The sequence below is a fragment of the Cebidichthys violaceus genome, unplaced genomic scaffold, assembly GCF_023349555.1.
Source record: "Cebidichthys violaceus isolate CVI_PGR_0920_01 unplaced genomic scaffold, fCebVio1.0.p SCAF_21, whole genome shotgun sequence".
Lineage (NCBI taxonomy): Eukaryota > Metazoa > Chordata > Actinopteri > Perciformes > Stichaeidae > Cebidichthys > Cebidichthys violaceus.
The window spans coordinates 664,473-683,544 of NW_027176384.1; the positions used below are offsets into that span (position 1 = coordinate 664,473).

The 19,072-nt window shown below is 41.9% G+C and overlaps 1 protein-coding gene across 3 annotated transcripts in view; it reads right to left on the reverse strand.

The window, feature by feature from the left end:
• Positions 1-11,841: 11,841 nt before the first annotated feature.
• The window catches only part of foxp2 (forkhead box P2), a 93,558-nt gene continuing 86,327 nt past the window's right edge, over positions 11,842-19,072 (reverse strand). For all 3 annotated transcript variants that reach the window (XM_068716818.1, XM_068716817.1, XM_068716816.1), the window contains one exon: positions 11,842-15,626. In XM_068716818.1, coding sequence (XP_068572919.1) covers positions 15,482-15,626 — 145 coding nt within the window. In that variant the 3' untranslated portion in view covers positions 11,842-15,481. The remainder of the gene's footprint in view (positions 15,627-19,072) is intronic.

The window sequence follows — 19,072 nt, forward strand, 5'->3', positions numbered from 1 at the left end:
ATTAGATTGAGCAATAGAGGGAGGGAGTGGGGTTGGGTGAGTATCACGGAGTTGCTCTTTGACCTCGGTCTAACCTCCAAGAGACTTTAGACAGACATGTGGTTGCCATCTGGCCTGGCTTACCATTCTATTATACCAGCTGATTTATTCCTAAATGTTACTTAGATCTTGCTGATGCGGCTGATTTCGCTTTAGTTTTGTTTTATGCACAAGCTGGTTTAACTCTTAAAGTGTAATACATGAAAAAAAAGGACTACATTTTAGGGCAACACTTGATTTTTTTTCTTTCAAAGATTACAGTTAGTGCTTACTTTATCAACATCCATTTGACATGCATACAACGCATACGGTCAGAATATAAATCACATTGAAGTTTAACTTTAGCCAACTGAAGAATCGGATCTTTTTAAGCAAACATTAACGAAAACATCAAGCCTCAGATTTTCTTCTAATGTGCAGCCACCCCGCGTGTTTACATATGCATGTTACAAACTTACATTGAGTGGACATGAATCATAACAATGGAGAGTGCGTTAGTTTTTTGTTTTAGGTTTAAGATGGAGCTCAGTTGGGCGCTTGTGCAGACTCAATGTAGAAAGCGACACTAATTCAAATGACAGCTTATATGTTCACAGAGACAAACAAGTGAAACACTTGGCTAGAAGGATTGTGTTGTAGAGCACAGCCTCTTTTTAGCTTGTTGTCTGGCGGGGAATAAGGCAATGGTGAATGGGAATCTGCTGCTATACGCAATCACCTCCGGACTTCAATTTAGGTTGTGGGAATTTTACTAAGCAAAACAAAAGTACATAGATAGTATGCTTTATAACCTGCTTTCAATGTGTACTTCTACAAGCCAGATATCCAACAATGCGAGGCAGATGTTCAGGCTGCGATAGGTGTACAACAGGAACAACAGACCCAAGTCAGGAATCAAACCCAGGACATTGCAGTAATGTGGCATGTGTCTTTAACGCTCTGCGGTTAATGTGCTCCAGGATTATGTCTTCTTGGGTATGATGTGACAAACTTTACACACCTGGCCTTGGGGATTTTCTGGCACTCTTCTCTGCAGATCTCAGGTTCTTCAAGTTTGGACAGGAACCGTTGGTGGACGTCTCTCCAGAGATGTTTTGACTGGGTTCAAGTCTGGCTTGGCCATTTAAGGACATTCGCAGAGTTGCTCCTGTGTTGTCTAGGCAGTGTGTTTGGGTCATTGTCCTATTGGAAGATGAACCTTTGGCTCAGTCTGAGTTCCTGAGCGCTCTGGACAAGGTGTTCATGAAAGATATGGCTGTACTTTGCTCCATCCAGCTTTCCCCTCCACCCTCACCAGTCACTGCTGCTCACAGGCCAAACAGTTCAATCTCATGACCACACAAGAGAAGCTTGTTTCTCATAGTCTGAGAGTCCATAAGGTGTTTTTCCTTTTTGCAAACTCCAAGCGGGCTTTCATGCGCCTTTTTGCTAAGTAGAAATTTCTGTCTGGCCAATCTTGAATGAAGAATTAAGGAGGCCTCTGTGCGCTTGGGAACCTTCAATGTATCCTTGCCCTGATTTTTTTGAGTATTAAAGTACCGTATTTTCCGCACTATAAGGCGCACCGGATTATAAGGCGCACCTTCAATGAATGGCCTATTTTAGAACTGTTTTTATATATAGGGCGCACCGGATTATAAGGCGCATAGAATAGAGTAGGAGTAAGCACAGTACCGGTGTTTACCGCTATTACTTCGGCGACGCCCCTGACTACGGTAGCCGTAATGCTGCAAGCGGTGCGGCTTTGTAGTTTACCAGTCGTACTGAAACATTTTGACAGAGCGCCGTGTACAACCAGTATGGATCAACCAATTAACCAATTGATCCATATATAAGGCGCTCCGGATTACAAGGCGCACTGTTGTTTTTTGAGAAAATTAAAGGCTTTTAAGTGCGCCTTATAGTGTGGAAAATACGGTAACTTTTTGTGAAAGGGTTCCTTTAACTACAAATAAAAAATCTAAATGTACGTTAAAGAGAAATCTTGTCTTAACTGTTGAGGATTATGCTGCTGGAATGGCCAGCTCTTTTCAGTAGTTGTATAGGTTTTCACTGATGGAGCTCAGCACACTTGCAGCTCATGTAATTCTGTCCAAGGATGCTGATATTTGTTCTCCGCAGCTCTAATCCAACTCAGAGGCACTTGTTGCAGATGAGTGTAAAACCACACCCCGCCTCCTAGCCAATTAACAGTAAAATCAACCCAAACAGATTTCCTATTGATAAATCTTTTATGATACCAGGGATTTTACACAAATGCACACTTGACAGTGCTAATTTAAAGCAAATATGAAGCTTGATTAAAAATCCCCCAGGCATGCTGGGGGAAGATAAATGTTTGAATAATTTATCAGATTTAATTGACACGACTGTGATGTTGTAAACAGAAATGTTTTGATGTTCATAATGCATTCTGACATGATGAGATTTTGGGACGGTTCCAAGGAAGAGAACAGTGGAGTTTGAGAAAGTGGGGAGAGATTCATGGGGGGTGGTGGAGACTCCAGGAAGTGAGAGGGGCAGAGGAGGCAGAGGAAGGATGTTGAGGGGACGAAGGCTGCTCTCAATTCACATTACTCTAGATTAAGCCGCCTGTACAACCAGAACTCTGTATTTTATCATAATGAATAAAAAAAAGAAAAAAAAAAAAAAAAAAAAAAAAAAAAAAAAAAATATATATATATATATATATATATATATGGGCAGGAAAAGTGCTGGGCTATGATAGACAGCAAAAGCGATCAGCAAACACAATGATGCACAAGCCTGGGAGCCAGCCTGAGGCTACAGCGCTGTGGTTTGACCCCAAGAATGTGACACTAAACAAGGATGTAAATACTGCGAGAGCAGAGAGCAGAGAGAGGAAAGAGGAAGAGATAGAGGGAATGAAGGAGGAGGAAGGGGGGGGGGGTTCTTAGACTGAGCGAGCACATATGTCGCAGCACTGCAAACAAAAATACAAGCAGGCATCAATATAGACGGAAACAGAGAGGGGCGGTAAGAAAGCATCAGAAAGATGGAGAAAATACAAAAAAGGGCAACCATGACATATTCCACAGGCTCATGTTCCACTGGGGACTTCGCGGGGGTTACACGGCCGCCAGGTGCAGGGCCACCACTTGTCTGATAAGACACTGATCTGCATGTGCCCGTCCGCTTACCTGTCCGCCCCGGCCCCGGGTAAACATCCCCGGTTATCTGCAAACAAACAGAGTTTACTAGTGACTATGTATGAATGCATCACATTTTGATGGAACTGCCATGTTGGGCTCCGAATGCATCTCCGCCATGATACAATGTACACCTGAATACATGAATAGGCAACAAGGAGGCATACGCTGTTCGTAGGGGGTAATGTTGACTGAATTTTTAAAGATGTTATTTTGATTTGACACGACTGTTGGCTCAGTGGAGTTCAGAAAGAGGAGGGGGGGGGTACAAGACAGCCAAAGGAAGAAGACAGAAAATAATGTAAGGCGGCCTGCGTCTGGGGAAGGGCCAGGGTAAACAGCAGTGGGAGAAGCGAGAAGGGACGGAGACAAAAGACAATCAGCTGGTATGGGAAGGAATCACCATATTGACTGTCATGGGGACAGACAGTATAGGAAGAGGGAGGTGGGGGCAGAAATACAGAAGCCAGCAGACAAACAGATCCAAAGATGACAGGCTTGCAGTGAATCCTACATGTAAAAAACAACAACATAAAAGCATTAACACACAAAGACACCCAGATGCACAGATGCAAAGATACATTGTAGACAGCAGAAATAAAGTCACCCAGACTGCCTGCAGGTAATGTAAGTAATTGGCACCATTTGTTTTTTTTTCCTTGCACCTTCAATTCGTTCCAACAATGACAATAAGAGTCAAAGTGAAAAACCACTGCGCTGCACACGCGATGCACAAAAGATGGCTAGGAGCGAAGCTGACATTACAACACATGAGTTTATGTTGCCTGACGATGTATCGCTTCCACATCAAAGGAAGCCTCACCTTTTGCAAAGCGAGAGAGGGCGAAATAAGTGGAGGCCCTCGCTTTATTAACTCCCAATCAATAAACATGCAGTCGGTGGCAAGGTAATCAGGAAACACTGGCAAATGGCCTGACAATGTATCAAAGCCGACGCTCCGAGGCAACGGCACAAACTCTAACAAGCATTTTATTACCGGTAGCTGTTACTGACATTAGTCAAAAACCAAGAGAGATAAAATAGAATAAGGAATGCAGCGTGGCTGGCTGAGAGGGCCCCTCGGCTGAGAGTGTGCACCTCGCACGTTTGATAGCCGCACGCCTCCTCTTTGATATGATAACAAACAGAAATTGTTTAAAAACATCAAATGGGCACCCAGCGAGGAGCAGACTTGCTGTGACGGATGTCTGGTCTAGAGGGCGATGAAGCTGCTTGTCCACAGACGTGGGAAGATTTTTTTTTTGGGCAGAAAAGCTGTCCAATGTCCCACGCTAGAAGAACTATTCAGATGTAAAAGTTGCAATGCACTTATGTAAAGTAAAAGTCCTGCATTTAAGTAAGTAAAAGTACAGATGCGTTATCAGCAGGATGCACTTAAAGTGTACTCGTTTTGTAAAAGACACTCATTTGCTTTCTTGCTGACTTAGATGAGAAGTTTGACACTGTACCACTTTCATGTTTGTATGTGAAATACAAGGATACTGCCTGTAGTCGGTTAGCTTAGCTTAGCATAAAGACAGAAAACGAGGGGGGGGGGGGGGCTAGTCTGGCTCAGTTCAGAGGGAACAAAATACACCTACAAAAACCCTCTAAAGCTCAATAATTCACACATTACATCCAGCTTAGTGTACCACAAACTAAAAGTAAAAACAACACACTGCGGTGTTATGGGAGCTTATGCGTTTGTGCTAAACTAAGCAAGCCCAAATGCAGCGTGTTTACCGTGCACACAGAGTAGTGTCAATCTTCTCATTTAAACTCTCAGCAATAAAGCAAATGAGTTAATTCCCTAAAATTACTAATTTTACTGTCCACTTAACCTTTAACTGTTAAATACAAAAAGTAAAGAAAAAAAACAACACTTCCCTTAGAAACATAGTGACATGAAATATAGAGGAAAAAGTACATTAAAAACTACTGTAACATTATACTTCAGTAAAGTTCTTAGCTCCTTTGCACCACTGCTAAGGTCGACTTCCTCCCACTTGTCTGTAGCCGTGCTCTTACAGTTTGGGGGCCATGTTGAGGGCTGGCTTCTCACCCAAAGGATCACATACAGGTGAGAAACCGAGATTGAAACTTGCTCCTACCTGCAGCTAATTTGTTTGTTTCGTTCTGGGGCATGGCTGATATTAAAAGGAGATCCTAAGAGTCGCAGCAGTGGGGAAGGGAGGGATGGAGGGAGCTGGGGAAAGAGGAAGCAAAAGGGAGGGGGGGGTATGAGTTTACAAGCCGCAGGTATGGTGAATGAGAAGATGCAGAAAAAGAAGGCAGTGGGGGAGAGAGGAAAAAAAAAAATATCTCATCCAAATAACTTTCACCCTGTGGGCACTAAAATGCAAATCACAGATCAAAGAGGTTTGGAATGGAAACTAGCGAGATTGGGAGAGAATATCATCAAGCTGGGGTTATATATGTATGTTCAGGATGTGAGCGAGACATGCTGGACTCAGGTAATGGAGCTGACCTGTACTTGAACACTGCCCCCCCCCACCACCACCACCACCACCGCCACTATCATTTCCCCGCCTGCCTTCTCCCAGGATTATAGCATGTACAGTACACTGGAAAGTAATTTTCTCCTTATACAGTACTTTTCTTCCCCTTCTGTTTCTACAGCCTATTCATATCAGCCGGTGAATGTACAGTTTACACAGACACAAACCTCAAAGTCTCAAAGCAGTGGTGAATTCCCCGCTTACATGTTGACACTGAATTGATGTTTGGCAACTACAGCGGGCTGTTTGCATGTCGCAGCCGTACAGAGAGACACACTCTCTCTTTTTTCCCCTTGCCTCAGCACAATGCGAGCTCTAGAAAACAGATTAATGTCAGGAAGGAAGGTGAAGCGTTCACAGAACAAAACAACGAGCAGAGTTGGAATGTGCATCTGTGATGGACAAAAATGTCACCAGCTCTAAGTATTTGAAGTATTTGAGTGGTGTTCAATTTAGTTAGATATGTAAAATATCAACCTACAGGTCTAAATACAGTGTAGTTCACATCTGCCGCTACCACACAGAGAACATGCAATGGGTGGGGTGTCGGCCGAGCTATAGATAGGCACCGGGTGGAAGGAAGTGGCTCTGAAAGAGGAGTCTCCACATTAATGCCTAATTAATGTCTGTCTCCCCATTAATGTCTAATTAATTATTCATGTCTGTCTCATGCACCTGAAGCCGTCTCAACTTTTCTTGTATGCCGACATCAAATGTGACAATGTTGTCTCGTGGCACGTACTTTTGTCATCGGGCTGCGACTTGTACTGGCAAAACAAAGCATTTTGTGTCACGATGTAAACAGATTTGGATTTTGTTTCATGATGCTTTTGTCTTTTCGGCGTCACAGCTGCATAATGTCATATCATTCCCAGCCTGTCAACGTGTATTGACCCTGCATGAATTCATTTTTGATAGTACAATGACAAGATTTCTCCCAGTGGTGGAAAGTATCTAACTTCTTAATTTAAGTGCTGTACTTTAGTACAATCTTGAGGGACTTTGAGTGTTTTTAGTTTATGTTACTTTTACACTAGATTTCAGAGGGAAATATTATTTTCTATTCCACAAATGTCATGATGCATGCAGCAGGACAGGAAGGGAGTGACCCAAACACAGAATGTGGAGACCGGCAGATTCAGTGATGATAATTAAATGACACAAAAAGCTTACTGATTAAAACGGGGAGGAAGGTACAGCCGGGCAGACACTGGCAAACGAAAACTCCTTCCGGCAACAAAAGAAGGACGGACAAAGAACAAAAGGAACTGAGGTGGTGCAAATGTGTCTGACTAACAAGGGAAGTGTGAACAGGTGAGCAGGACTGACGAGGACAAATCTAAATACTGTAAAAGAAGTATTCTAACATACTGGATCTTAATACTTCTTCCACATTACTGCAACCTTTTTTCTTCACCCTAGGTGATAAAAAAACCCATAACAACATCTCTTCTTTGCCTTGATTATCTATTATCTTTAAATTAAGACCTTCAGAATCCATCTATATGCTGAATAATAATAAGCTACCACATTGCATTGCACTTTATTCTGTCATTGTAAAAAAAATCATACACATGATTCTCCTCCACAAAATAAAGGTTCATTTTCCAAAGCGCCAGTATCTCTTTTTCAGAGACAGAGCAGGTATTGGGTTGCAGTTCTGCATCTGCATCAGCACCAAAGCCTTCCACTGACGTGGATTAGCGGTTCGCAGCACTTTGACTCCCACTGCCACAGGATTTTAAAACACAGCTGTTTTTTTTTGTTTTTTTTTAGTTGGTCAGCACAACCTGTGCAGAGCCACACTCAGTCTCTTTAGTCTCCTCAAAGACGCTGTCTCTTCTGCACTGTAGTGTCTTTTTCTTGTGGCATTTGCGTTTCAATGTAAATCTTTAATCCTCCCTTCTTCCCTTTCCTTTCCTCTCCCCACCTTTTCTTTGTATTTGTCCATCCCTCCTTTCTCCCCTTGAACCTCTCCATCCCCTCACTATTGCCAGCCGTCCACATTTTCTTTGCGCCCGCTGTTTCCTGCTTTGTAATCTGATTACTTCATGGCAGAATTAGTATGCATATTTAATGCAGTTTTTTTTTTCTTTTCTCCTCTCTGTCTTTTCTTCTTTTTAAATCTTGATGAGTGATGCAGGGAGGAATGGAGGTGGGGTGGGTTGCTCTTCTTGCATGTCTGGCGGATATGCCAGGGCCATGCTAATAAATGACAGCTGATTTATGCGTCTGTATTCTTTTATTTATAAAAAAATAGCAAGCGGGCTGATTTCTGATATTAATAATACAAGTGGATCCACTTTGATTAGGCTTCTGTGGAGAGCTGTGCATATTCAGCATTACAATTAAAGCCTCTGATGTGAAATAGGAATGACACGCTAATGAAGCGAGCTAGCAAGCCTGAACCGCGACTGTCCAACAGCATTACGGCCCATCTCGGATGAAGAGTAATTATACGAGGAACACTGAAATGTCATTAAAAATCCTCAGTAAGTGATTTAACCCACCATTCCTCTCTAATGCTAGATATTTCTTTTTTTTCTTTACCAACCCCTAACCCCCACATGATCAACTCCCAAGGTTTTCTGTTCCTTTAAAAAAAAAAAAAAAAAAACATCTTTCTTTTTCACAAGATCAAACTTCTCCTCCAGAAGTTCCACAAACCAAAAAACGGCACCATATTCCTGAAACACAAACATATTGAGATTTGAGACAAAGACATACCACCGCATTGTCCTAATTTAATTGCAGTACTCCGGTGCCGGTGGTGGTAGGTAATTGAAATCATGCCATTATAAATTCCATTATGAATTGGTGATTAAGGCCAGAGGTGATTACCATGGATTAAAGATGATAGTTTGGATTTTTTCTTTTTGGCATAACCTCTTCAGCCACCTGCACACTATCCACCTCAAACAGCTTGATTTATCTCCACTTACATGTGGGGGAAGAAAGTACAAGAGAGAGATACGACATGCGAAAGAGAAGGGACACGCAGGTGATAAAGAGTGTGTTTCAGGGGAGTGTTGTTTCTTAGAGGATTTAGTTAATCTGATTCTACCCCTTCATTCTTGTTTGATGCGCCTATTTTCAAGCCTGGAAGGCTTGTTGTTGTTGTTGTCGGTAAAGCATAAAGAAAACAAATAATGAGCTATATCATGACACCATATCATATTCATTAGTCTCATTGTCAAGTCTCTCTGTGCTTGTGTGGGTGTGTGTCTGAGACAGGAGGAGAGAGAACCTGATAGGGTGGGTGTGTGTGTGTGTGTGTGTGTGTGTATGTGTGTGTGTGTGTGTGTGTGTGTGTGTGTGTGTGTGTGTGTGTGTGTGTGTGTGTGTGTGTATGTATGGGTAGATAATGCCACAGGCAAGAAATCATGAATATCAGCAGTTTCTCACCATTTTGTTGGGTTAATCCCTTGTTTCAGTTGGAGAAATAGGCGCTTCTCTTGCATACATTACACTGGTGCCTGCACATCACATCCACACAAAGTGAAAAGTACCTTTACATCAGGTCCCTCTGATGTAATGATGAGTGAAGTTTTATGTATCGGGGTCACACAGTTTTTTTTTTTGTGTCTATCTCAGCAGCTCCTTTCGACAGAGTGAAAAATCAGAAATGTAGCGATGGGGCAGGTGGATTCAGATTTACATCCAAATCACAGTGACCAGTGGAGAACACAACACTGGGACAAACATTAAAGAAGCCTGATCTCATGGGAATGTTAGTTCTTATTTGAAAGTCTTCTGATTTGAGTGGAAATGTTGCTGACTGTGAGGTCTTGATAAAAAAGGTTTTTACATAAAAATGGTCAAAAACCTGACCCGCCTAAACCAGAAAATGGACCAAAACCTCCACCGCTGCTGACACGACAAACACGTGACTCCTGAAGGCATCTAACATGGAGCGAAACGCTTTGTGGCACCCAACTCAGCGCCGGGTGGGCGGTCACTGGAAGCCGGGTGGGGCGGGGAGCGGGCACAAGAGTCCCCTCGCCCACCACCGAACCGAGCATCATGCCTCCGAGCTATGCAATTATTTTTGCACTGCGTCCAATATCAACTTGAGAGCAATGCAAATTATTTAAGACGCACTTTTCAGGGCTCGCAATTATAATAATGATGATCTCAATTAGCGTTGCCATTGCCTCGGACTATTTAGCAGGCAATTTTGCAGCCTGGGGGCGAGGGTCTTCTAGGGAGCCGACATGCATCGTCAGGTCAGAAGTGGTGGAGAGAGGAAGAAAGAGACAGACAGAGAGAGAGTTGGCACTCTTAATCAATAAACTGCAAGACTAGAGATATTTACCACCCAATCCCACAAGGGGACGGTTCATAAATTGACCTAATTGGTCAGTGTTGGAGATGAAATGAATGATGCCAGGATCTAATTCAGAAGGGCAGGATGTAAGCCATTTGGCCTCTTACCATTGTACCGAGGAGATAGCTATTACATCTCAGAAAGTTAAAGGAGTAGTTTGCCTGAAACGTGCACTTTATCCAGAGAGTTAGACGAGAAGATTGATATCACATTCAACATGCAATGATATCATTCATACAAACTAAGTCAGCTTATTTCCAAATATGCTGAACTATTGCATTAAAGCTTACAAATCACTCGCTTTTTCAAGAAAATTAACTCAAATTTCAGTGCATTCTCTGTTACCCAGCCTCTCATGTAGTATACTGCTCTGCCACTGTATATTAAAGGGACTTCTTTTCCCCCCAGCATTCATGTGGAAAAGACTTGCACCACCAGCTACCCTTTCTTTTATTCATCGTACTGTAAATAACTCCACTTTATGAAAAGCAGCCAGTGTGACTCACGGATACCTCTCTAACCACAAGCCATTATTATTTCATGGCCTTTGAAAGAAGGGTCTATAGCAGGCGCTCTCACACTTTAATGTCGGAGCTCCCTCTGATGTTGTGTAGTACACAGCGGCCCTTGTTGCACTCCGTATGCGATCCCTCACTTGAATTCACAAACACTTCCAAGTGCATAAATAGCATGGAAGGCGAGTGCCTTGGCAGCTAGCTAATGCTCTGGAACGCCATTGCTGAGGAGATAACAGGGGTCTGCCATGGCTGATGCCTGGAACTGTCATTGGAGGGGGGGGGGCGAGAAAGAGAAATGTGTCTGTGTGCCTTTATGAAAAACGCTGTTGTTTTGACCTCTCATGGGACATCATATGGTAAGGAAAAAGAACACGCATCAGCGTTACCATTAAATGACCAGCGGACATGATTCAAAGGGTCCCACGATGTCCCAGAGCACCCTTTGGAACGTGTAGAAGGCTCTCGGCATATAGACGAGCTAATGGGCAACCTATTGGTCATGGTAGATTCAGTTTGAATCTCAATGAGGGTGTCAGTGTGTGGCTGCTCCATGACCGACAAGGTGTGGTAGGCCTGCTGGAGTTGATTTAGCCACACGGCCTGTCATAGCGTTTTATCGGTCAACATCCATCAATCGAAAGGCTAAAAGGCGTGTTTTCTTTTCTGTTCTTTTTTTCTTTTGAAGTGTCAAGGGGAAAGTGCTGCCTTGAAGACGGATGAAAAATGTCTGATGAAATTATACGTCTTTGTTTTCTCCACATGATGCAGTACCTTGATGTTAACAATTTTCTACATGAGCATGACAACAGACTTTACAATATATGGTTTGTGCCAAAACCACTTTTGCAGTATGTAGCCCAGAAATGAAGCCTAGCCGGGTGAGTCGCTCTTACAAAAGTATTTCAAAAGTACATAACAGTACTGCCGTGCATACTGGGACATGCTTGTGGTGAAAGCAGTGGGCTTGAATCATACAAAGGCTAAACCCATTATGGGTCCATGGGGTGGGCAATGCAGTGCCTTGTCCCGCTCTTCTAAACAAGACTCTAGGTGCTGGAAGCCCGAACAAAGCCTTGTAACATATACATTAAACTTTAATTATTATTTTTTCCAACCCTTTCCTTCACATCTCCGTAGTAGCAGCTCCTGAAACGTTAAAAGTGTGCTAGATTTTCATGGCTGTGCCTTTGTAGAATAAAAGATATATGTGTAACAATGGAGGGGGGGATCTAGTCTCTGATGCTGGAGGTAGACAGTTGCTTTTCAAATTCCAAGTTTTGGTCCTTTATTTTATTCAGCAGTGAAATGCCATGAATACAGAAAATAATAACGTCTGTTACAATTCTCAACCATGACCTTCTAATGTCAGAGAACCTTTAACGTATGGACACAGTACACAGTAATGAAAAGTATCAAAAAAAGTAGTTGAATCTCGATCAAAAGGAAATGAAACAAACTAAAAAAAGTTTTCACCAATTACATAAACATATGTTTGCTACAGTCCCAATTTACTGTATACATAGGGGGATCATATTCCCAATTATTAGAGAAGGATAGCAGTAGAAAGGATACATGACTCAACTGCCAGACATAATGCTTCATAAAGTATGCACAGAGGTACAAGCAATAAATACACACATTAGGTTAAGCCTTACAGCTACGCAAAGCAGATGCAGAAAAAGCAGGTTTGCTATTCTTAGCGAGCAATGAGAGAGAAACAGTAAAAATTCAGGTAAGTCAGAAAAGAAACACTGAGATTTTTTTTTCTCTTAGAAAAAAGTCTGGTAAATTTATGGGTCCACCAACATTTTTTTTTACATAAGTATGCACAGTTATCAAAATACAGACAAAATCAACCCAGAAAATCCAGACAATCCTAAAATCTAGTGGAGGAGCAGATCGCAGTTCTGGAGGTCTTTCTGGTATTATGTGCAAGCAACTATTTTAGACATTTTTTTTTTTTTAACTTAATTTATACAAAACCCATGCAAATCTACAGGTAATATGCATTCTGTGGCTGACAGGTTTTATCCCTCCCAAAACAGTATATCTGAGGTAACGCACTCCTATGCATTGTACGTACATTTAGGCCATCGTCCCGATGATTTTTATTATTATTCTTTTTATTGATTCTTGTTTCCAGTCCACCAAATGATTTTTAGACATGCATTTTTAAAACACAATATTCCCTTACAGGTAATCTATACATTATCATTCTACAAATGTTTGAGGACAACCTATTACAATGCAAATCTTCCGTATCTTGACGCAGGGAATGTAAACGTTGGTTTGAGCCACGTCCTGGGAGACAAGCGTTGTAAAGTGTAACAGCTCTTGTGGCATTCTAATAACTCGTGCAATCTGTCATAATTGTTCTGAATTTGTTGTGCAGAGGTAGAAGCTTTTAGAAAGCCTTTTTGGGTAAGTGGGAGAACCCTTTTTTTTCTCTTCTTTTTTGTTTGAAAGACGCGGCATCCTTTTTATTTGGTGTGATAAGATTATTAAGAACGTCGTCTTCAAGTCGCTTTGCTGACTCCAGCTAAGTATTGAAGGGATAAGCTTTGTTCCTGGGCCCAGTACCCTCTTGACGTGGAACTGGCATGTGTGTGTGTGAGTGTGTGTGTATTTACATGCTGCGTGTTTGTACAGTACTGCACGTGTCTGCGTGTTAAGCTCTCACAGCCAACTCCTTGGCTTGGCACAACGCTTGAAAACAACATATGCACAGTGTTTCCATTTTGGTCGTTACAGCACAATACAAAGCCACTCGTCGGTTCTTTGACAGCATACATGTTCTGCAGCTGGAGAGTTAACCGAAACAAGAAGGTCGGCAGACCAAAAGCTCAGGGGTCTGTGTATGTGTGTCTGTTCGCCTGCATGTATGCTAGTCTCTGACAGGGTGTGTGTGTGTGTGTGTGGTTGTTTTAGCATTTTGTTATCCCATACAAGAGGAGGCAGAATTTTGTGTAACTTTGGTTTACTGAAAACAGAAATGACCATTAAAGCAACAACACTTTTCTAGATGACATTAGCCGTGAGGGAAATGATGAGACGTAGTCTCCAGGTTAACTACTTCTCTTAGTCTCTTTAAATACCAAGTGTGTTATAAAAAGCTGGTTACCTACACAGAGAACATCAGTGCTTACACCAGTTGTGTCTGTATAGTTTAGAAGCAATGAACCACACGATGAGTACTTGATGACGTTAAAGCAAATATCACCTAGAAAAGGTTAACTTTCACCTTAGATATCCTCCTCTGCAATGGCTATTATTATTTGCTTTCACATGGTAACCGAGCCATTTCATATCAACTTGAAATTATGACTTATTTGGCTTCACTAGATATTTTTCATGTTTGGTTAGCGATGTTTTCAGTTTCGGTTTCGACGCAGCTCGGAACAAAACCGCCACGGAAATAAGACGTGACATTATTTTGACAGTCCCACTTAGAACATTACATATTCACCAGGTCAGAAATTAAAGAACGTAAAACAAATAAAACAATGACGTGTGATGTGTTATGCATTAATTAAACAAAGTAAAAAAATTAAAATAGAAAAAAAAAATAAACTTCACAACAACACAATGTTTCTGCACTTCCATTGAATACACAAATGTTTTGTTTTGGTCAGGATCCACTTTTACAGTTAGCTGCTCTCTACCAGTCAAATCACAAAAATGCCTGCAGTTCAAATATCACATCACCTTTTTACCTACAGTACGGCTGGCAGAAAATCTCCAAAGTGGACGTTCAATGAGTTATCAAATTACACATCAAAATCAGCATTTACTTCCCCCCCTCTCTCTATCTCGTGATCATCTTTGTATAGGGCTAAATGAAACAATCCCAGAGGTTATTCGAAGGTAGTTTGCGGAACAAAAGCTTCTCTTTGTACTAGTTTAAAGTCACAGAAGACGGACCAAGAGGAGTTTGGTGGCTTCTGTCTATAAGCTATTGGCCATTGCTAGTGTTGGCTTTGGTTTCTAGCTGTTGCCTGTGACTGTTTGCAGGTAGACAAAGCTTTAGAACGAGGAGGTAAGGAGAACAGCAAGAAGAAAATTATGCGGAAATGCATTTGTTTTTGTAAATGGTGCTTTATACAAACTACTATTTTCCCCAACTTGATTTCCAGTTTTTTTTTTTAACTTTTAATCACAAACAGATAATAGACTGGAAGCCAACTTTTTTTTTCTTTTTTTTTCTCACTATTTTTTCTGGACAGCTGCAACAACAGTCTTGGTACCGCATTTCCATTACTGGTGTGATTCAGGGAATGGCATTTACAGTTGTTGGTGTCTAAAATCAGATTTTGAAATTAACAATGGTAAAAAAAAAAAGGAGCTAAAAATAATATACTGGTTTTCATTATAGTAGCAACATACAGGCAGTGACACAAATTTCTGAGACTACTCCTGTGCAAATGATAACAGAGCAACAACTTGAATTGAACCAGCAATTGTCTCTACACACGAACAACTACTGGGGGTTGGATTATTCACAAACATAAAACGTCTTCCTTTTTGGCAGTATATGAGGCCGCTAGCTTTCAACGGAACATGATTTGCTCATTTGTTACATGTTTTTTCCCCCTATCCATGAGTCCATCATCCTTGTACTGTGTGTGGCTACGCCTTGTCTAATGAAATAGGTCTCAAAGAGTTAATTCTAATCAGACATCTCATGCCTGTCATGTGTGGGGATCCCAAAGGGCTGCAACAAAGAGTTCCTTCGGACCGGTCTCCATCCGGATGCATGCTCAATAAATAGTCCCAGTGGTGAGAGAGACAAAGAGAGAGTCAGCTGTGGTTGCTTGGACTGTGGAGTGGTTTGTCGTCTTGCAGGAGGTTTGTGTGAGAGAAACAGTGCGGCTGGGTGAAGGGACACGTTGACCAAAAACTGTATCCTAGTCACTCCAGGTCGTCTGATAAGTTCCCTTCCTCCAGCTCCCGGTCATCGTCCAGCTCTGGACTGTGATTGGCTGTCGTCACCAGTGACATCGGACAGTCATCTTCATCCATGTTAAGTGGCTCCTCCTTCACGTGAATGGGAGGCCTACGACACAATCACATCGACGAGAAATGTTAGATTTTCATGGTTTATGGGAAATTTTCTGCAGCTAATAGCACTTGTTTGACCTCATTGATGTAATTTTGAATTACCTGCTAAATGTACAGCCGTTAGCAGTTAAGAGAGCAAGAAAATAAAGAAAAGCTAATTATTACCGTCATAGAATAATATTATTTAAAAGAGAGAAAGGGTTTCTGGTCATTAAGCCCCTTTTCTGCACATGGAATACACAATGTGGTGTTCAGCTCACAGATAAATATTTTGTTGTATCAGAAAACAGGCAGATAACAGCCATTACATGCATCATCTAGTGAAAGTAACAACCGTGTTGTTTGCGAGACACTAATTCGACATGATGCCTCACGTCTACTGTAAGTAAGCGCATGAAAATTGCATGAAAAACATGGCCCCTGTAAGGCCGATAAGCTGTGATGTTCCAGACATGTTTGGCATTTAAAAGTTTACTGATGACACCAGGTTGAAATACATGAAAAAGGAAAAAAAGGGGGAAAAAAAACAGGCCACATGATAAATAATGGAGAATTTTTCATCCCTGAGCCCCCTGGAGCAAAGGCAGAGGAGAGGCTTTTTTATCTAGTTAATAGAAAGCGCAGCCACTCGTTAATATGCAGGGGCTGTGCATGTCGCTCCTCAAGAGGCAAAACCGGCAGCTAGGTTCTGCCATTAATCAACTTCAGCCCCGGCAGTTGGCTCGGACACCATGATACATGTTTTTAACTCTAAATGGATGAATATCTTTAGCCACTGTCAATAAGCGCTGGGCAGGAAGCAGCAGCGGCGCTGCGAGCAGGACGCCGCTCCCCTCAGAACAACAGAGGAGTGGGCGGAAAAAAAGTGTTGGGCGAGTAAAAAGAATAATAATGCTGTCACACACAAACAAGGCATAACATGATCTGGGGCCCTAGTTGGGGAGAGGGGTTTGTGCCACGATGATAAATCTGACAAAACCTAATTATTTCTGACGCATCGGATGCATCAGAAAATCCCCCTAGACTATGAAAGAGGAGAGTGGAGAGAGAGGGAGACTTATCAAGTGGTGGTGCGTTAGGACGCGTCTCATAGCCTCTCTCCTGGGTTTGCCTTCATCAGTGGAAGGGGGGGAGAGAGGAAGAGGGGCTTTGGATTTGAAGAGAATTTTAAAAGGTACAGATGACTTTAATATTCAAACCAAACACTGTAAATTAATATTCTGATGTGGCGGGATGAAAAGAAGAGGCTGATCTTAGCAGGATGCAAGCGGAGCGATGAATATTTCTGTTTCTGCCCCTCAGATTCATGGAGGCAGCGAGAGGAATAAGAAAAAAAACACACAAACAGAAACACTGTGACCTGACACTACAGACCCGACTGAATGAAAAGACTCATTTTTATTAAGGAGTAAATTCAATTCTGTCGTTGTTTTGTGAAATACAGTAAAATCCGACCGTACAAATTTTTGTTCTTTTATGTAAAAATATTAACGCAGAGAATGTATCAACAACAGATTCAATATTTATTCATGAACGAAACAAAGACGAGAAACACTCTCTGTCTCCAGCCTTTTTAAATACTACTTATTAGAATAGTAAATTCAGTTTGGGACTTTTGGGCATATATCTATATGCCCAAAAGTCCTAAATGATAAAACATTTGATATAACAATTTAGACACATTGAAACATACTGCCAACATTTGTATAAGGATAAAGGTACATTTTAAGGATTTAATTCCCTCTATTCAGGATTTTTTTTAATAATTAAGGGTTTATAATACAGTATAATGTGATGTACCAACTAGAAGGGCATTTTTAAGTGATTATTACAGGTACAGTATTTGTCAAAAAATACAAATCTTTACTGTATTGTCATTCATTGTTTTTATACACCACCCTCAAATTATGGGTGGCCACAGGAGGAGTTAAAGTTGTCAACAAATACTTTAATAAAACACTAATCTGTTTACAACCACATCATAGTGTGCTACACGCCATTTATTAATGTTTATATACTGCGTACCAAAGATCTCCTCTGTTATTCGAATATGCAGCTCATAAGCTGTTTGTGTGGCTTTGAAGAAAAATATGCAGGACCATATTCACAGGCCTGAGCTTTCTGACACTGTATTAAAAAATGTGGATGAGCCATTTAGTACTTAATGGCTAGCTGCCATTACTGAGTCGCTCAGGAGTAAACGCTGGACTTTGCGGTGTAATAAATACGTCGTGCTCTGCGTTTGTGTGTGCGTGCTTTCGAGATGCCTGCTCTCACATCAATTGGAGATTAGCACCAGCAATCATGCAGAGGTATGTCAGGGATGCAAATAAGGTCATTAGTCCACGGGCCTAATGGTAGGTTGGGGGACAGGAGAGGTGGTGTGTGTGGGGGCAGTAAAGGGAGGCGGTGAGGACTGAGGGGGGCAACCAAAGATATTCATAACACCTCACTGTGATTCATTAACTAACACCAAACAATTTGATGTGACAGCACAAGACACGGCCGATGAAATAGAGTGATATTACACAGATTTGATTTGCTTTTATTTGACTCCAGCTGGAAGTTGGTTTCTAGGAATAAATGCTCTTCTCGGGTCATTCTCATTTCGTGTGGAGTTGCTAATGCGCTCACGCTGATTTTACAGTTGCAGAGGCTCTCCTGGTATACAGTACTACTTCTTTTAAGCTTCACCCCTCAGGGTCTACATGAGTGTATTGCACACGCATACACACAAGCGCAGACACACACACACACACACACACACACACACACACACACACACACACACACACACACACACACACACACACACACACACACACACACACACATACACCCAGCATGGCCTGGGGCGATCTGGTTTGCGGTTAAGCAGATAGCATTAACCTTCAGACGTTGCAGGGAAGGAGAGGTTTGTCTAATTGTTGGATTGACTTGGTTGTGCTGAGGAGTCCTCTCCTGAGAAAGGCCTTCAAGGTGATGTGCTATTTAGTTTAGTGCTACAAGCCATTCCATTATTTAAACAACATCCCGGAAAAGCCAGTCATGAAAAACACATTTCTTCCATTTTGAGGTTGTCGTGGCTGTGTAAAGGCAGGCGGTGATGGAGGGAGGGATGGATGAATGCATCTCATCCTCCACAGCCACTCATGTCAGTGTCAAGGCAGCGTGGCCAGAGAGAAGAGAGAGCAAGCAAGAAAGAGAAAGTCAATGCTGTCCGGTTACTAAAAGTTAAATGACCTGGGGGAGTGGTAACACTGGGATTCTGTCTGGAGCCGGGCAGATTTGCTCCACTTAACACCCCATTTCAGAGAGGGGTAAACACGTCCAAATAGATTAACGTATAGATGTCTGGTAGGGCTAACTAAACACTTTTTTTTCTGTTCTCACAGACACACTCGGAGAGCGGCATGCAGCCTGAGTGCACCCTTTATCCAT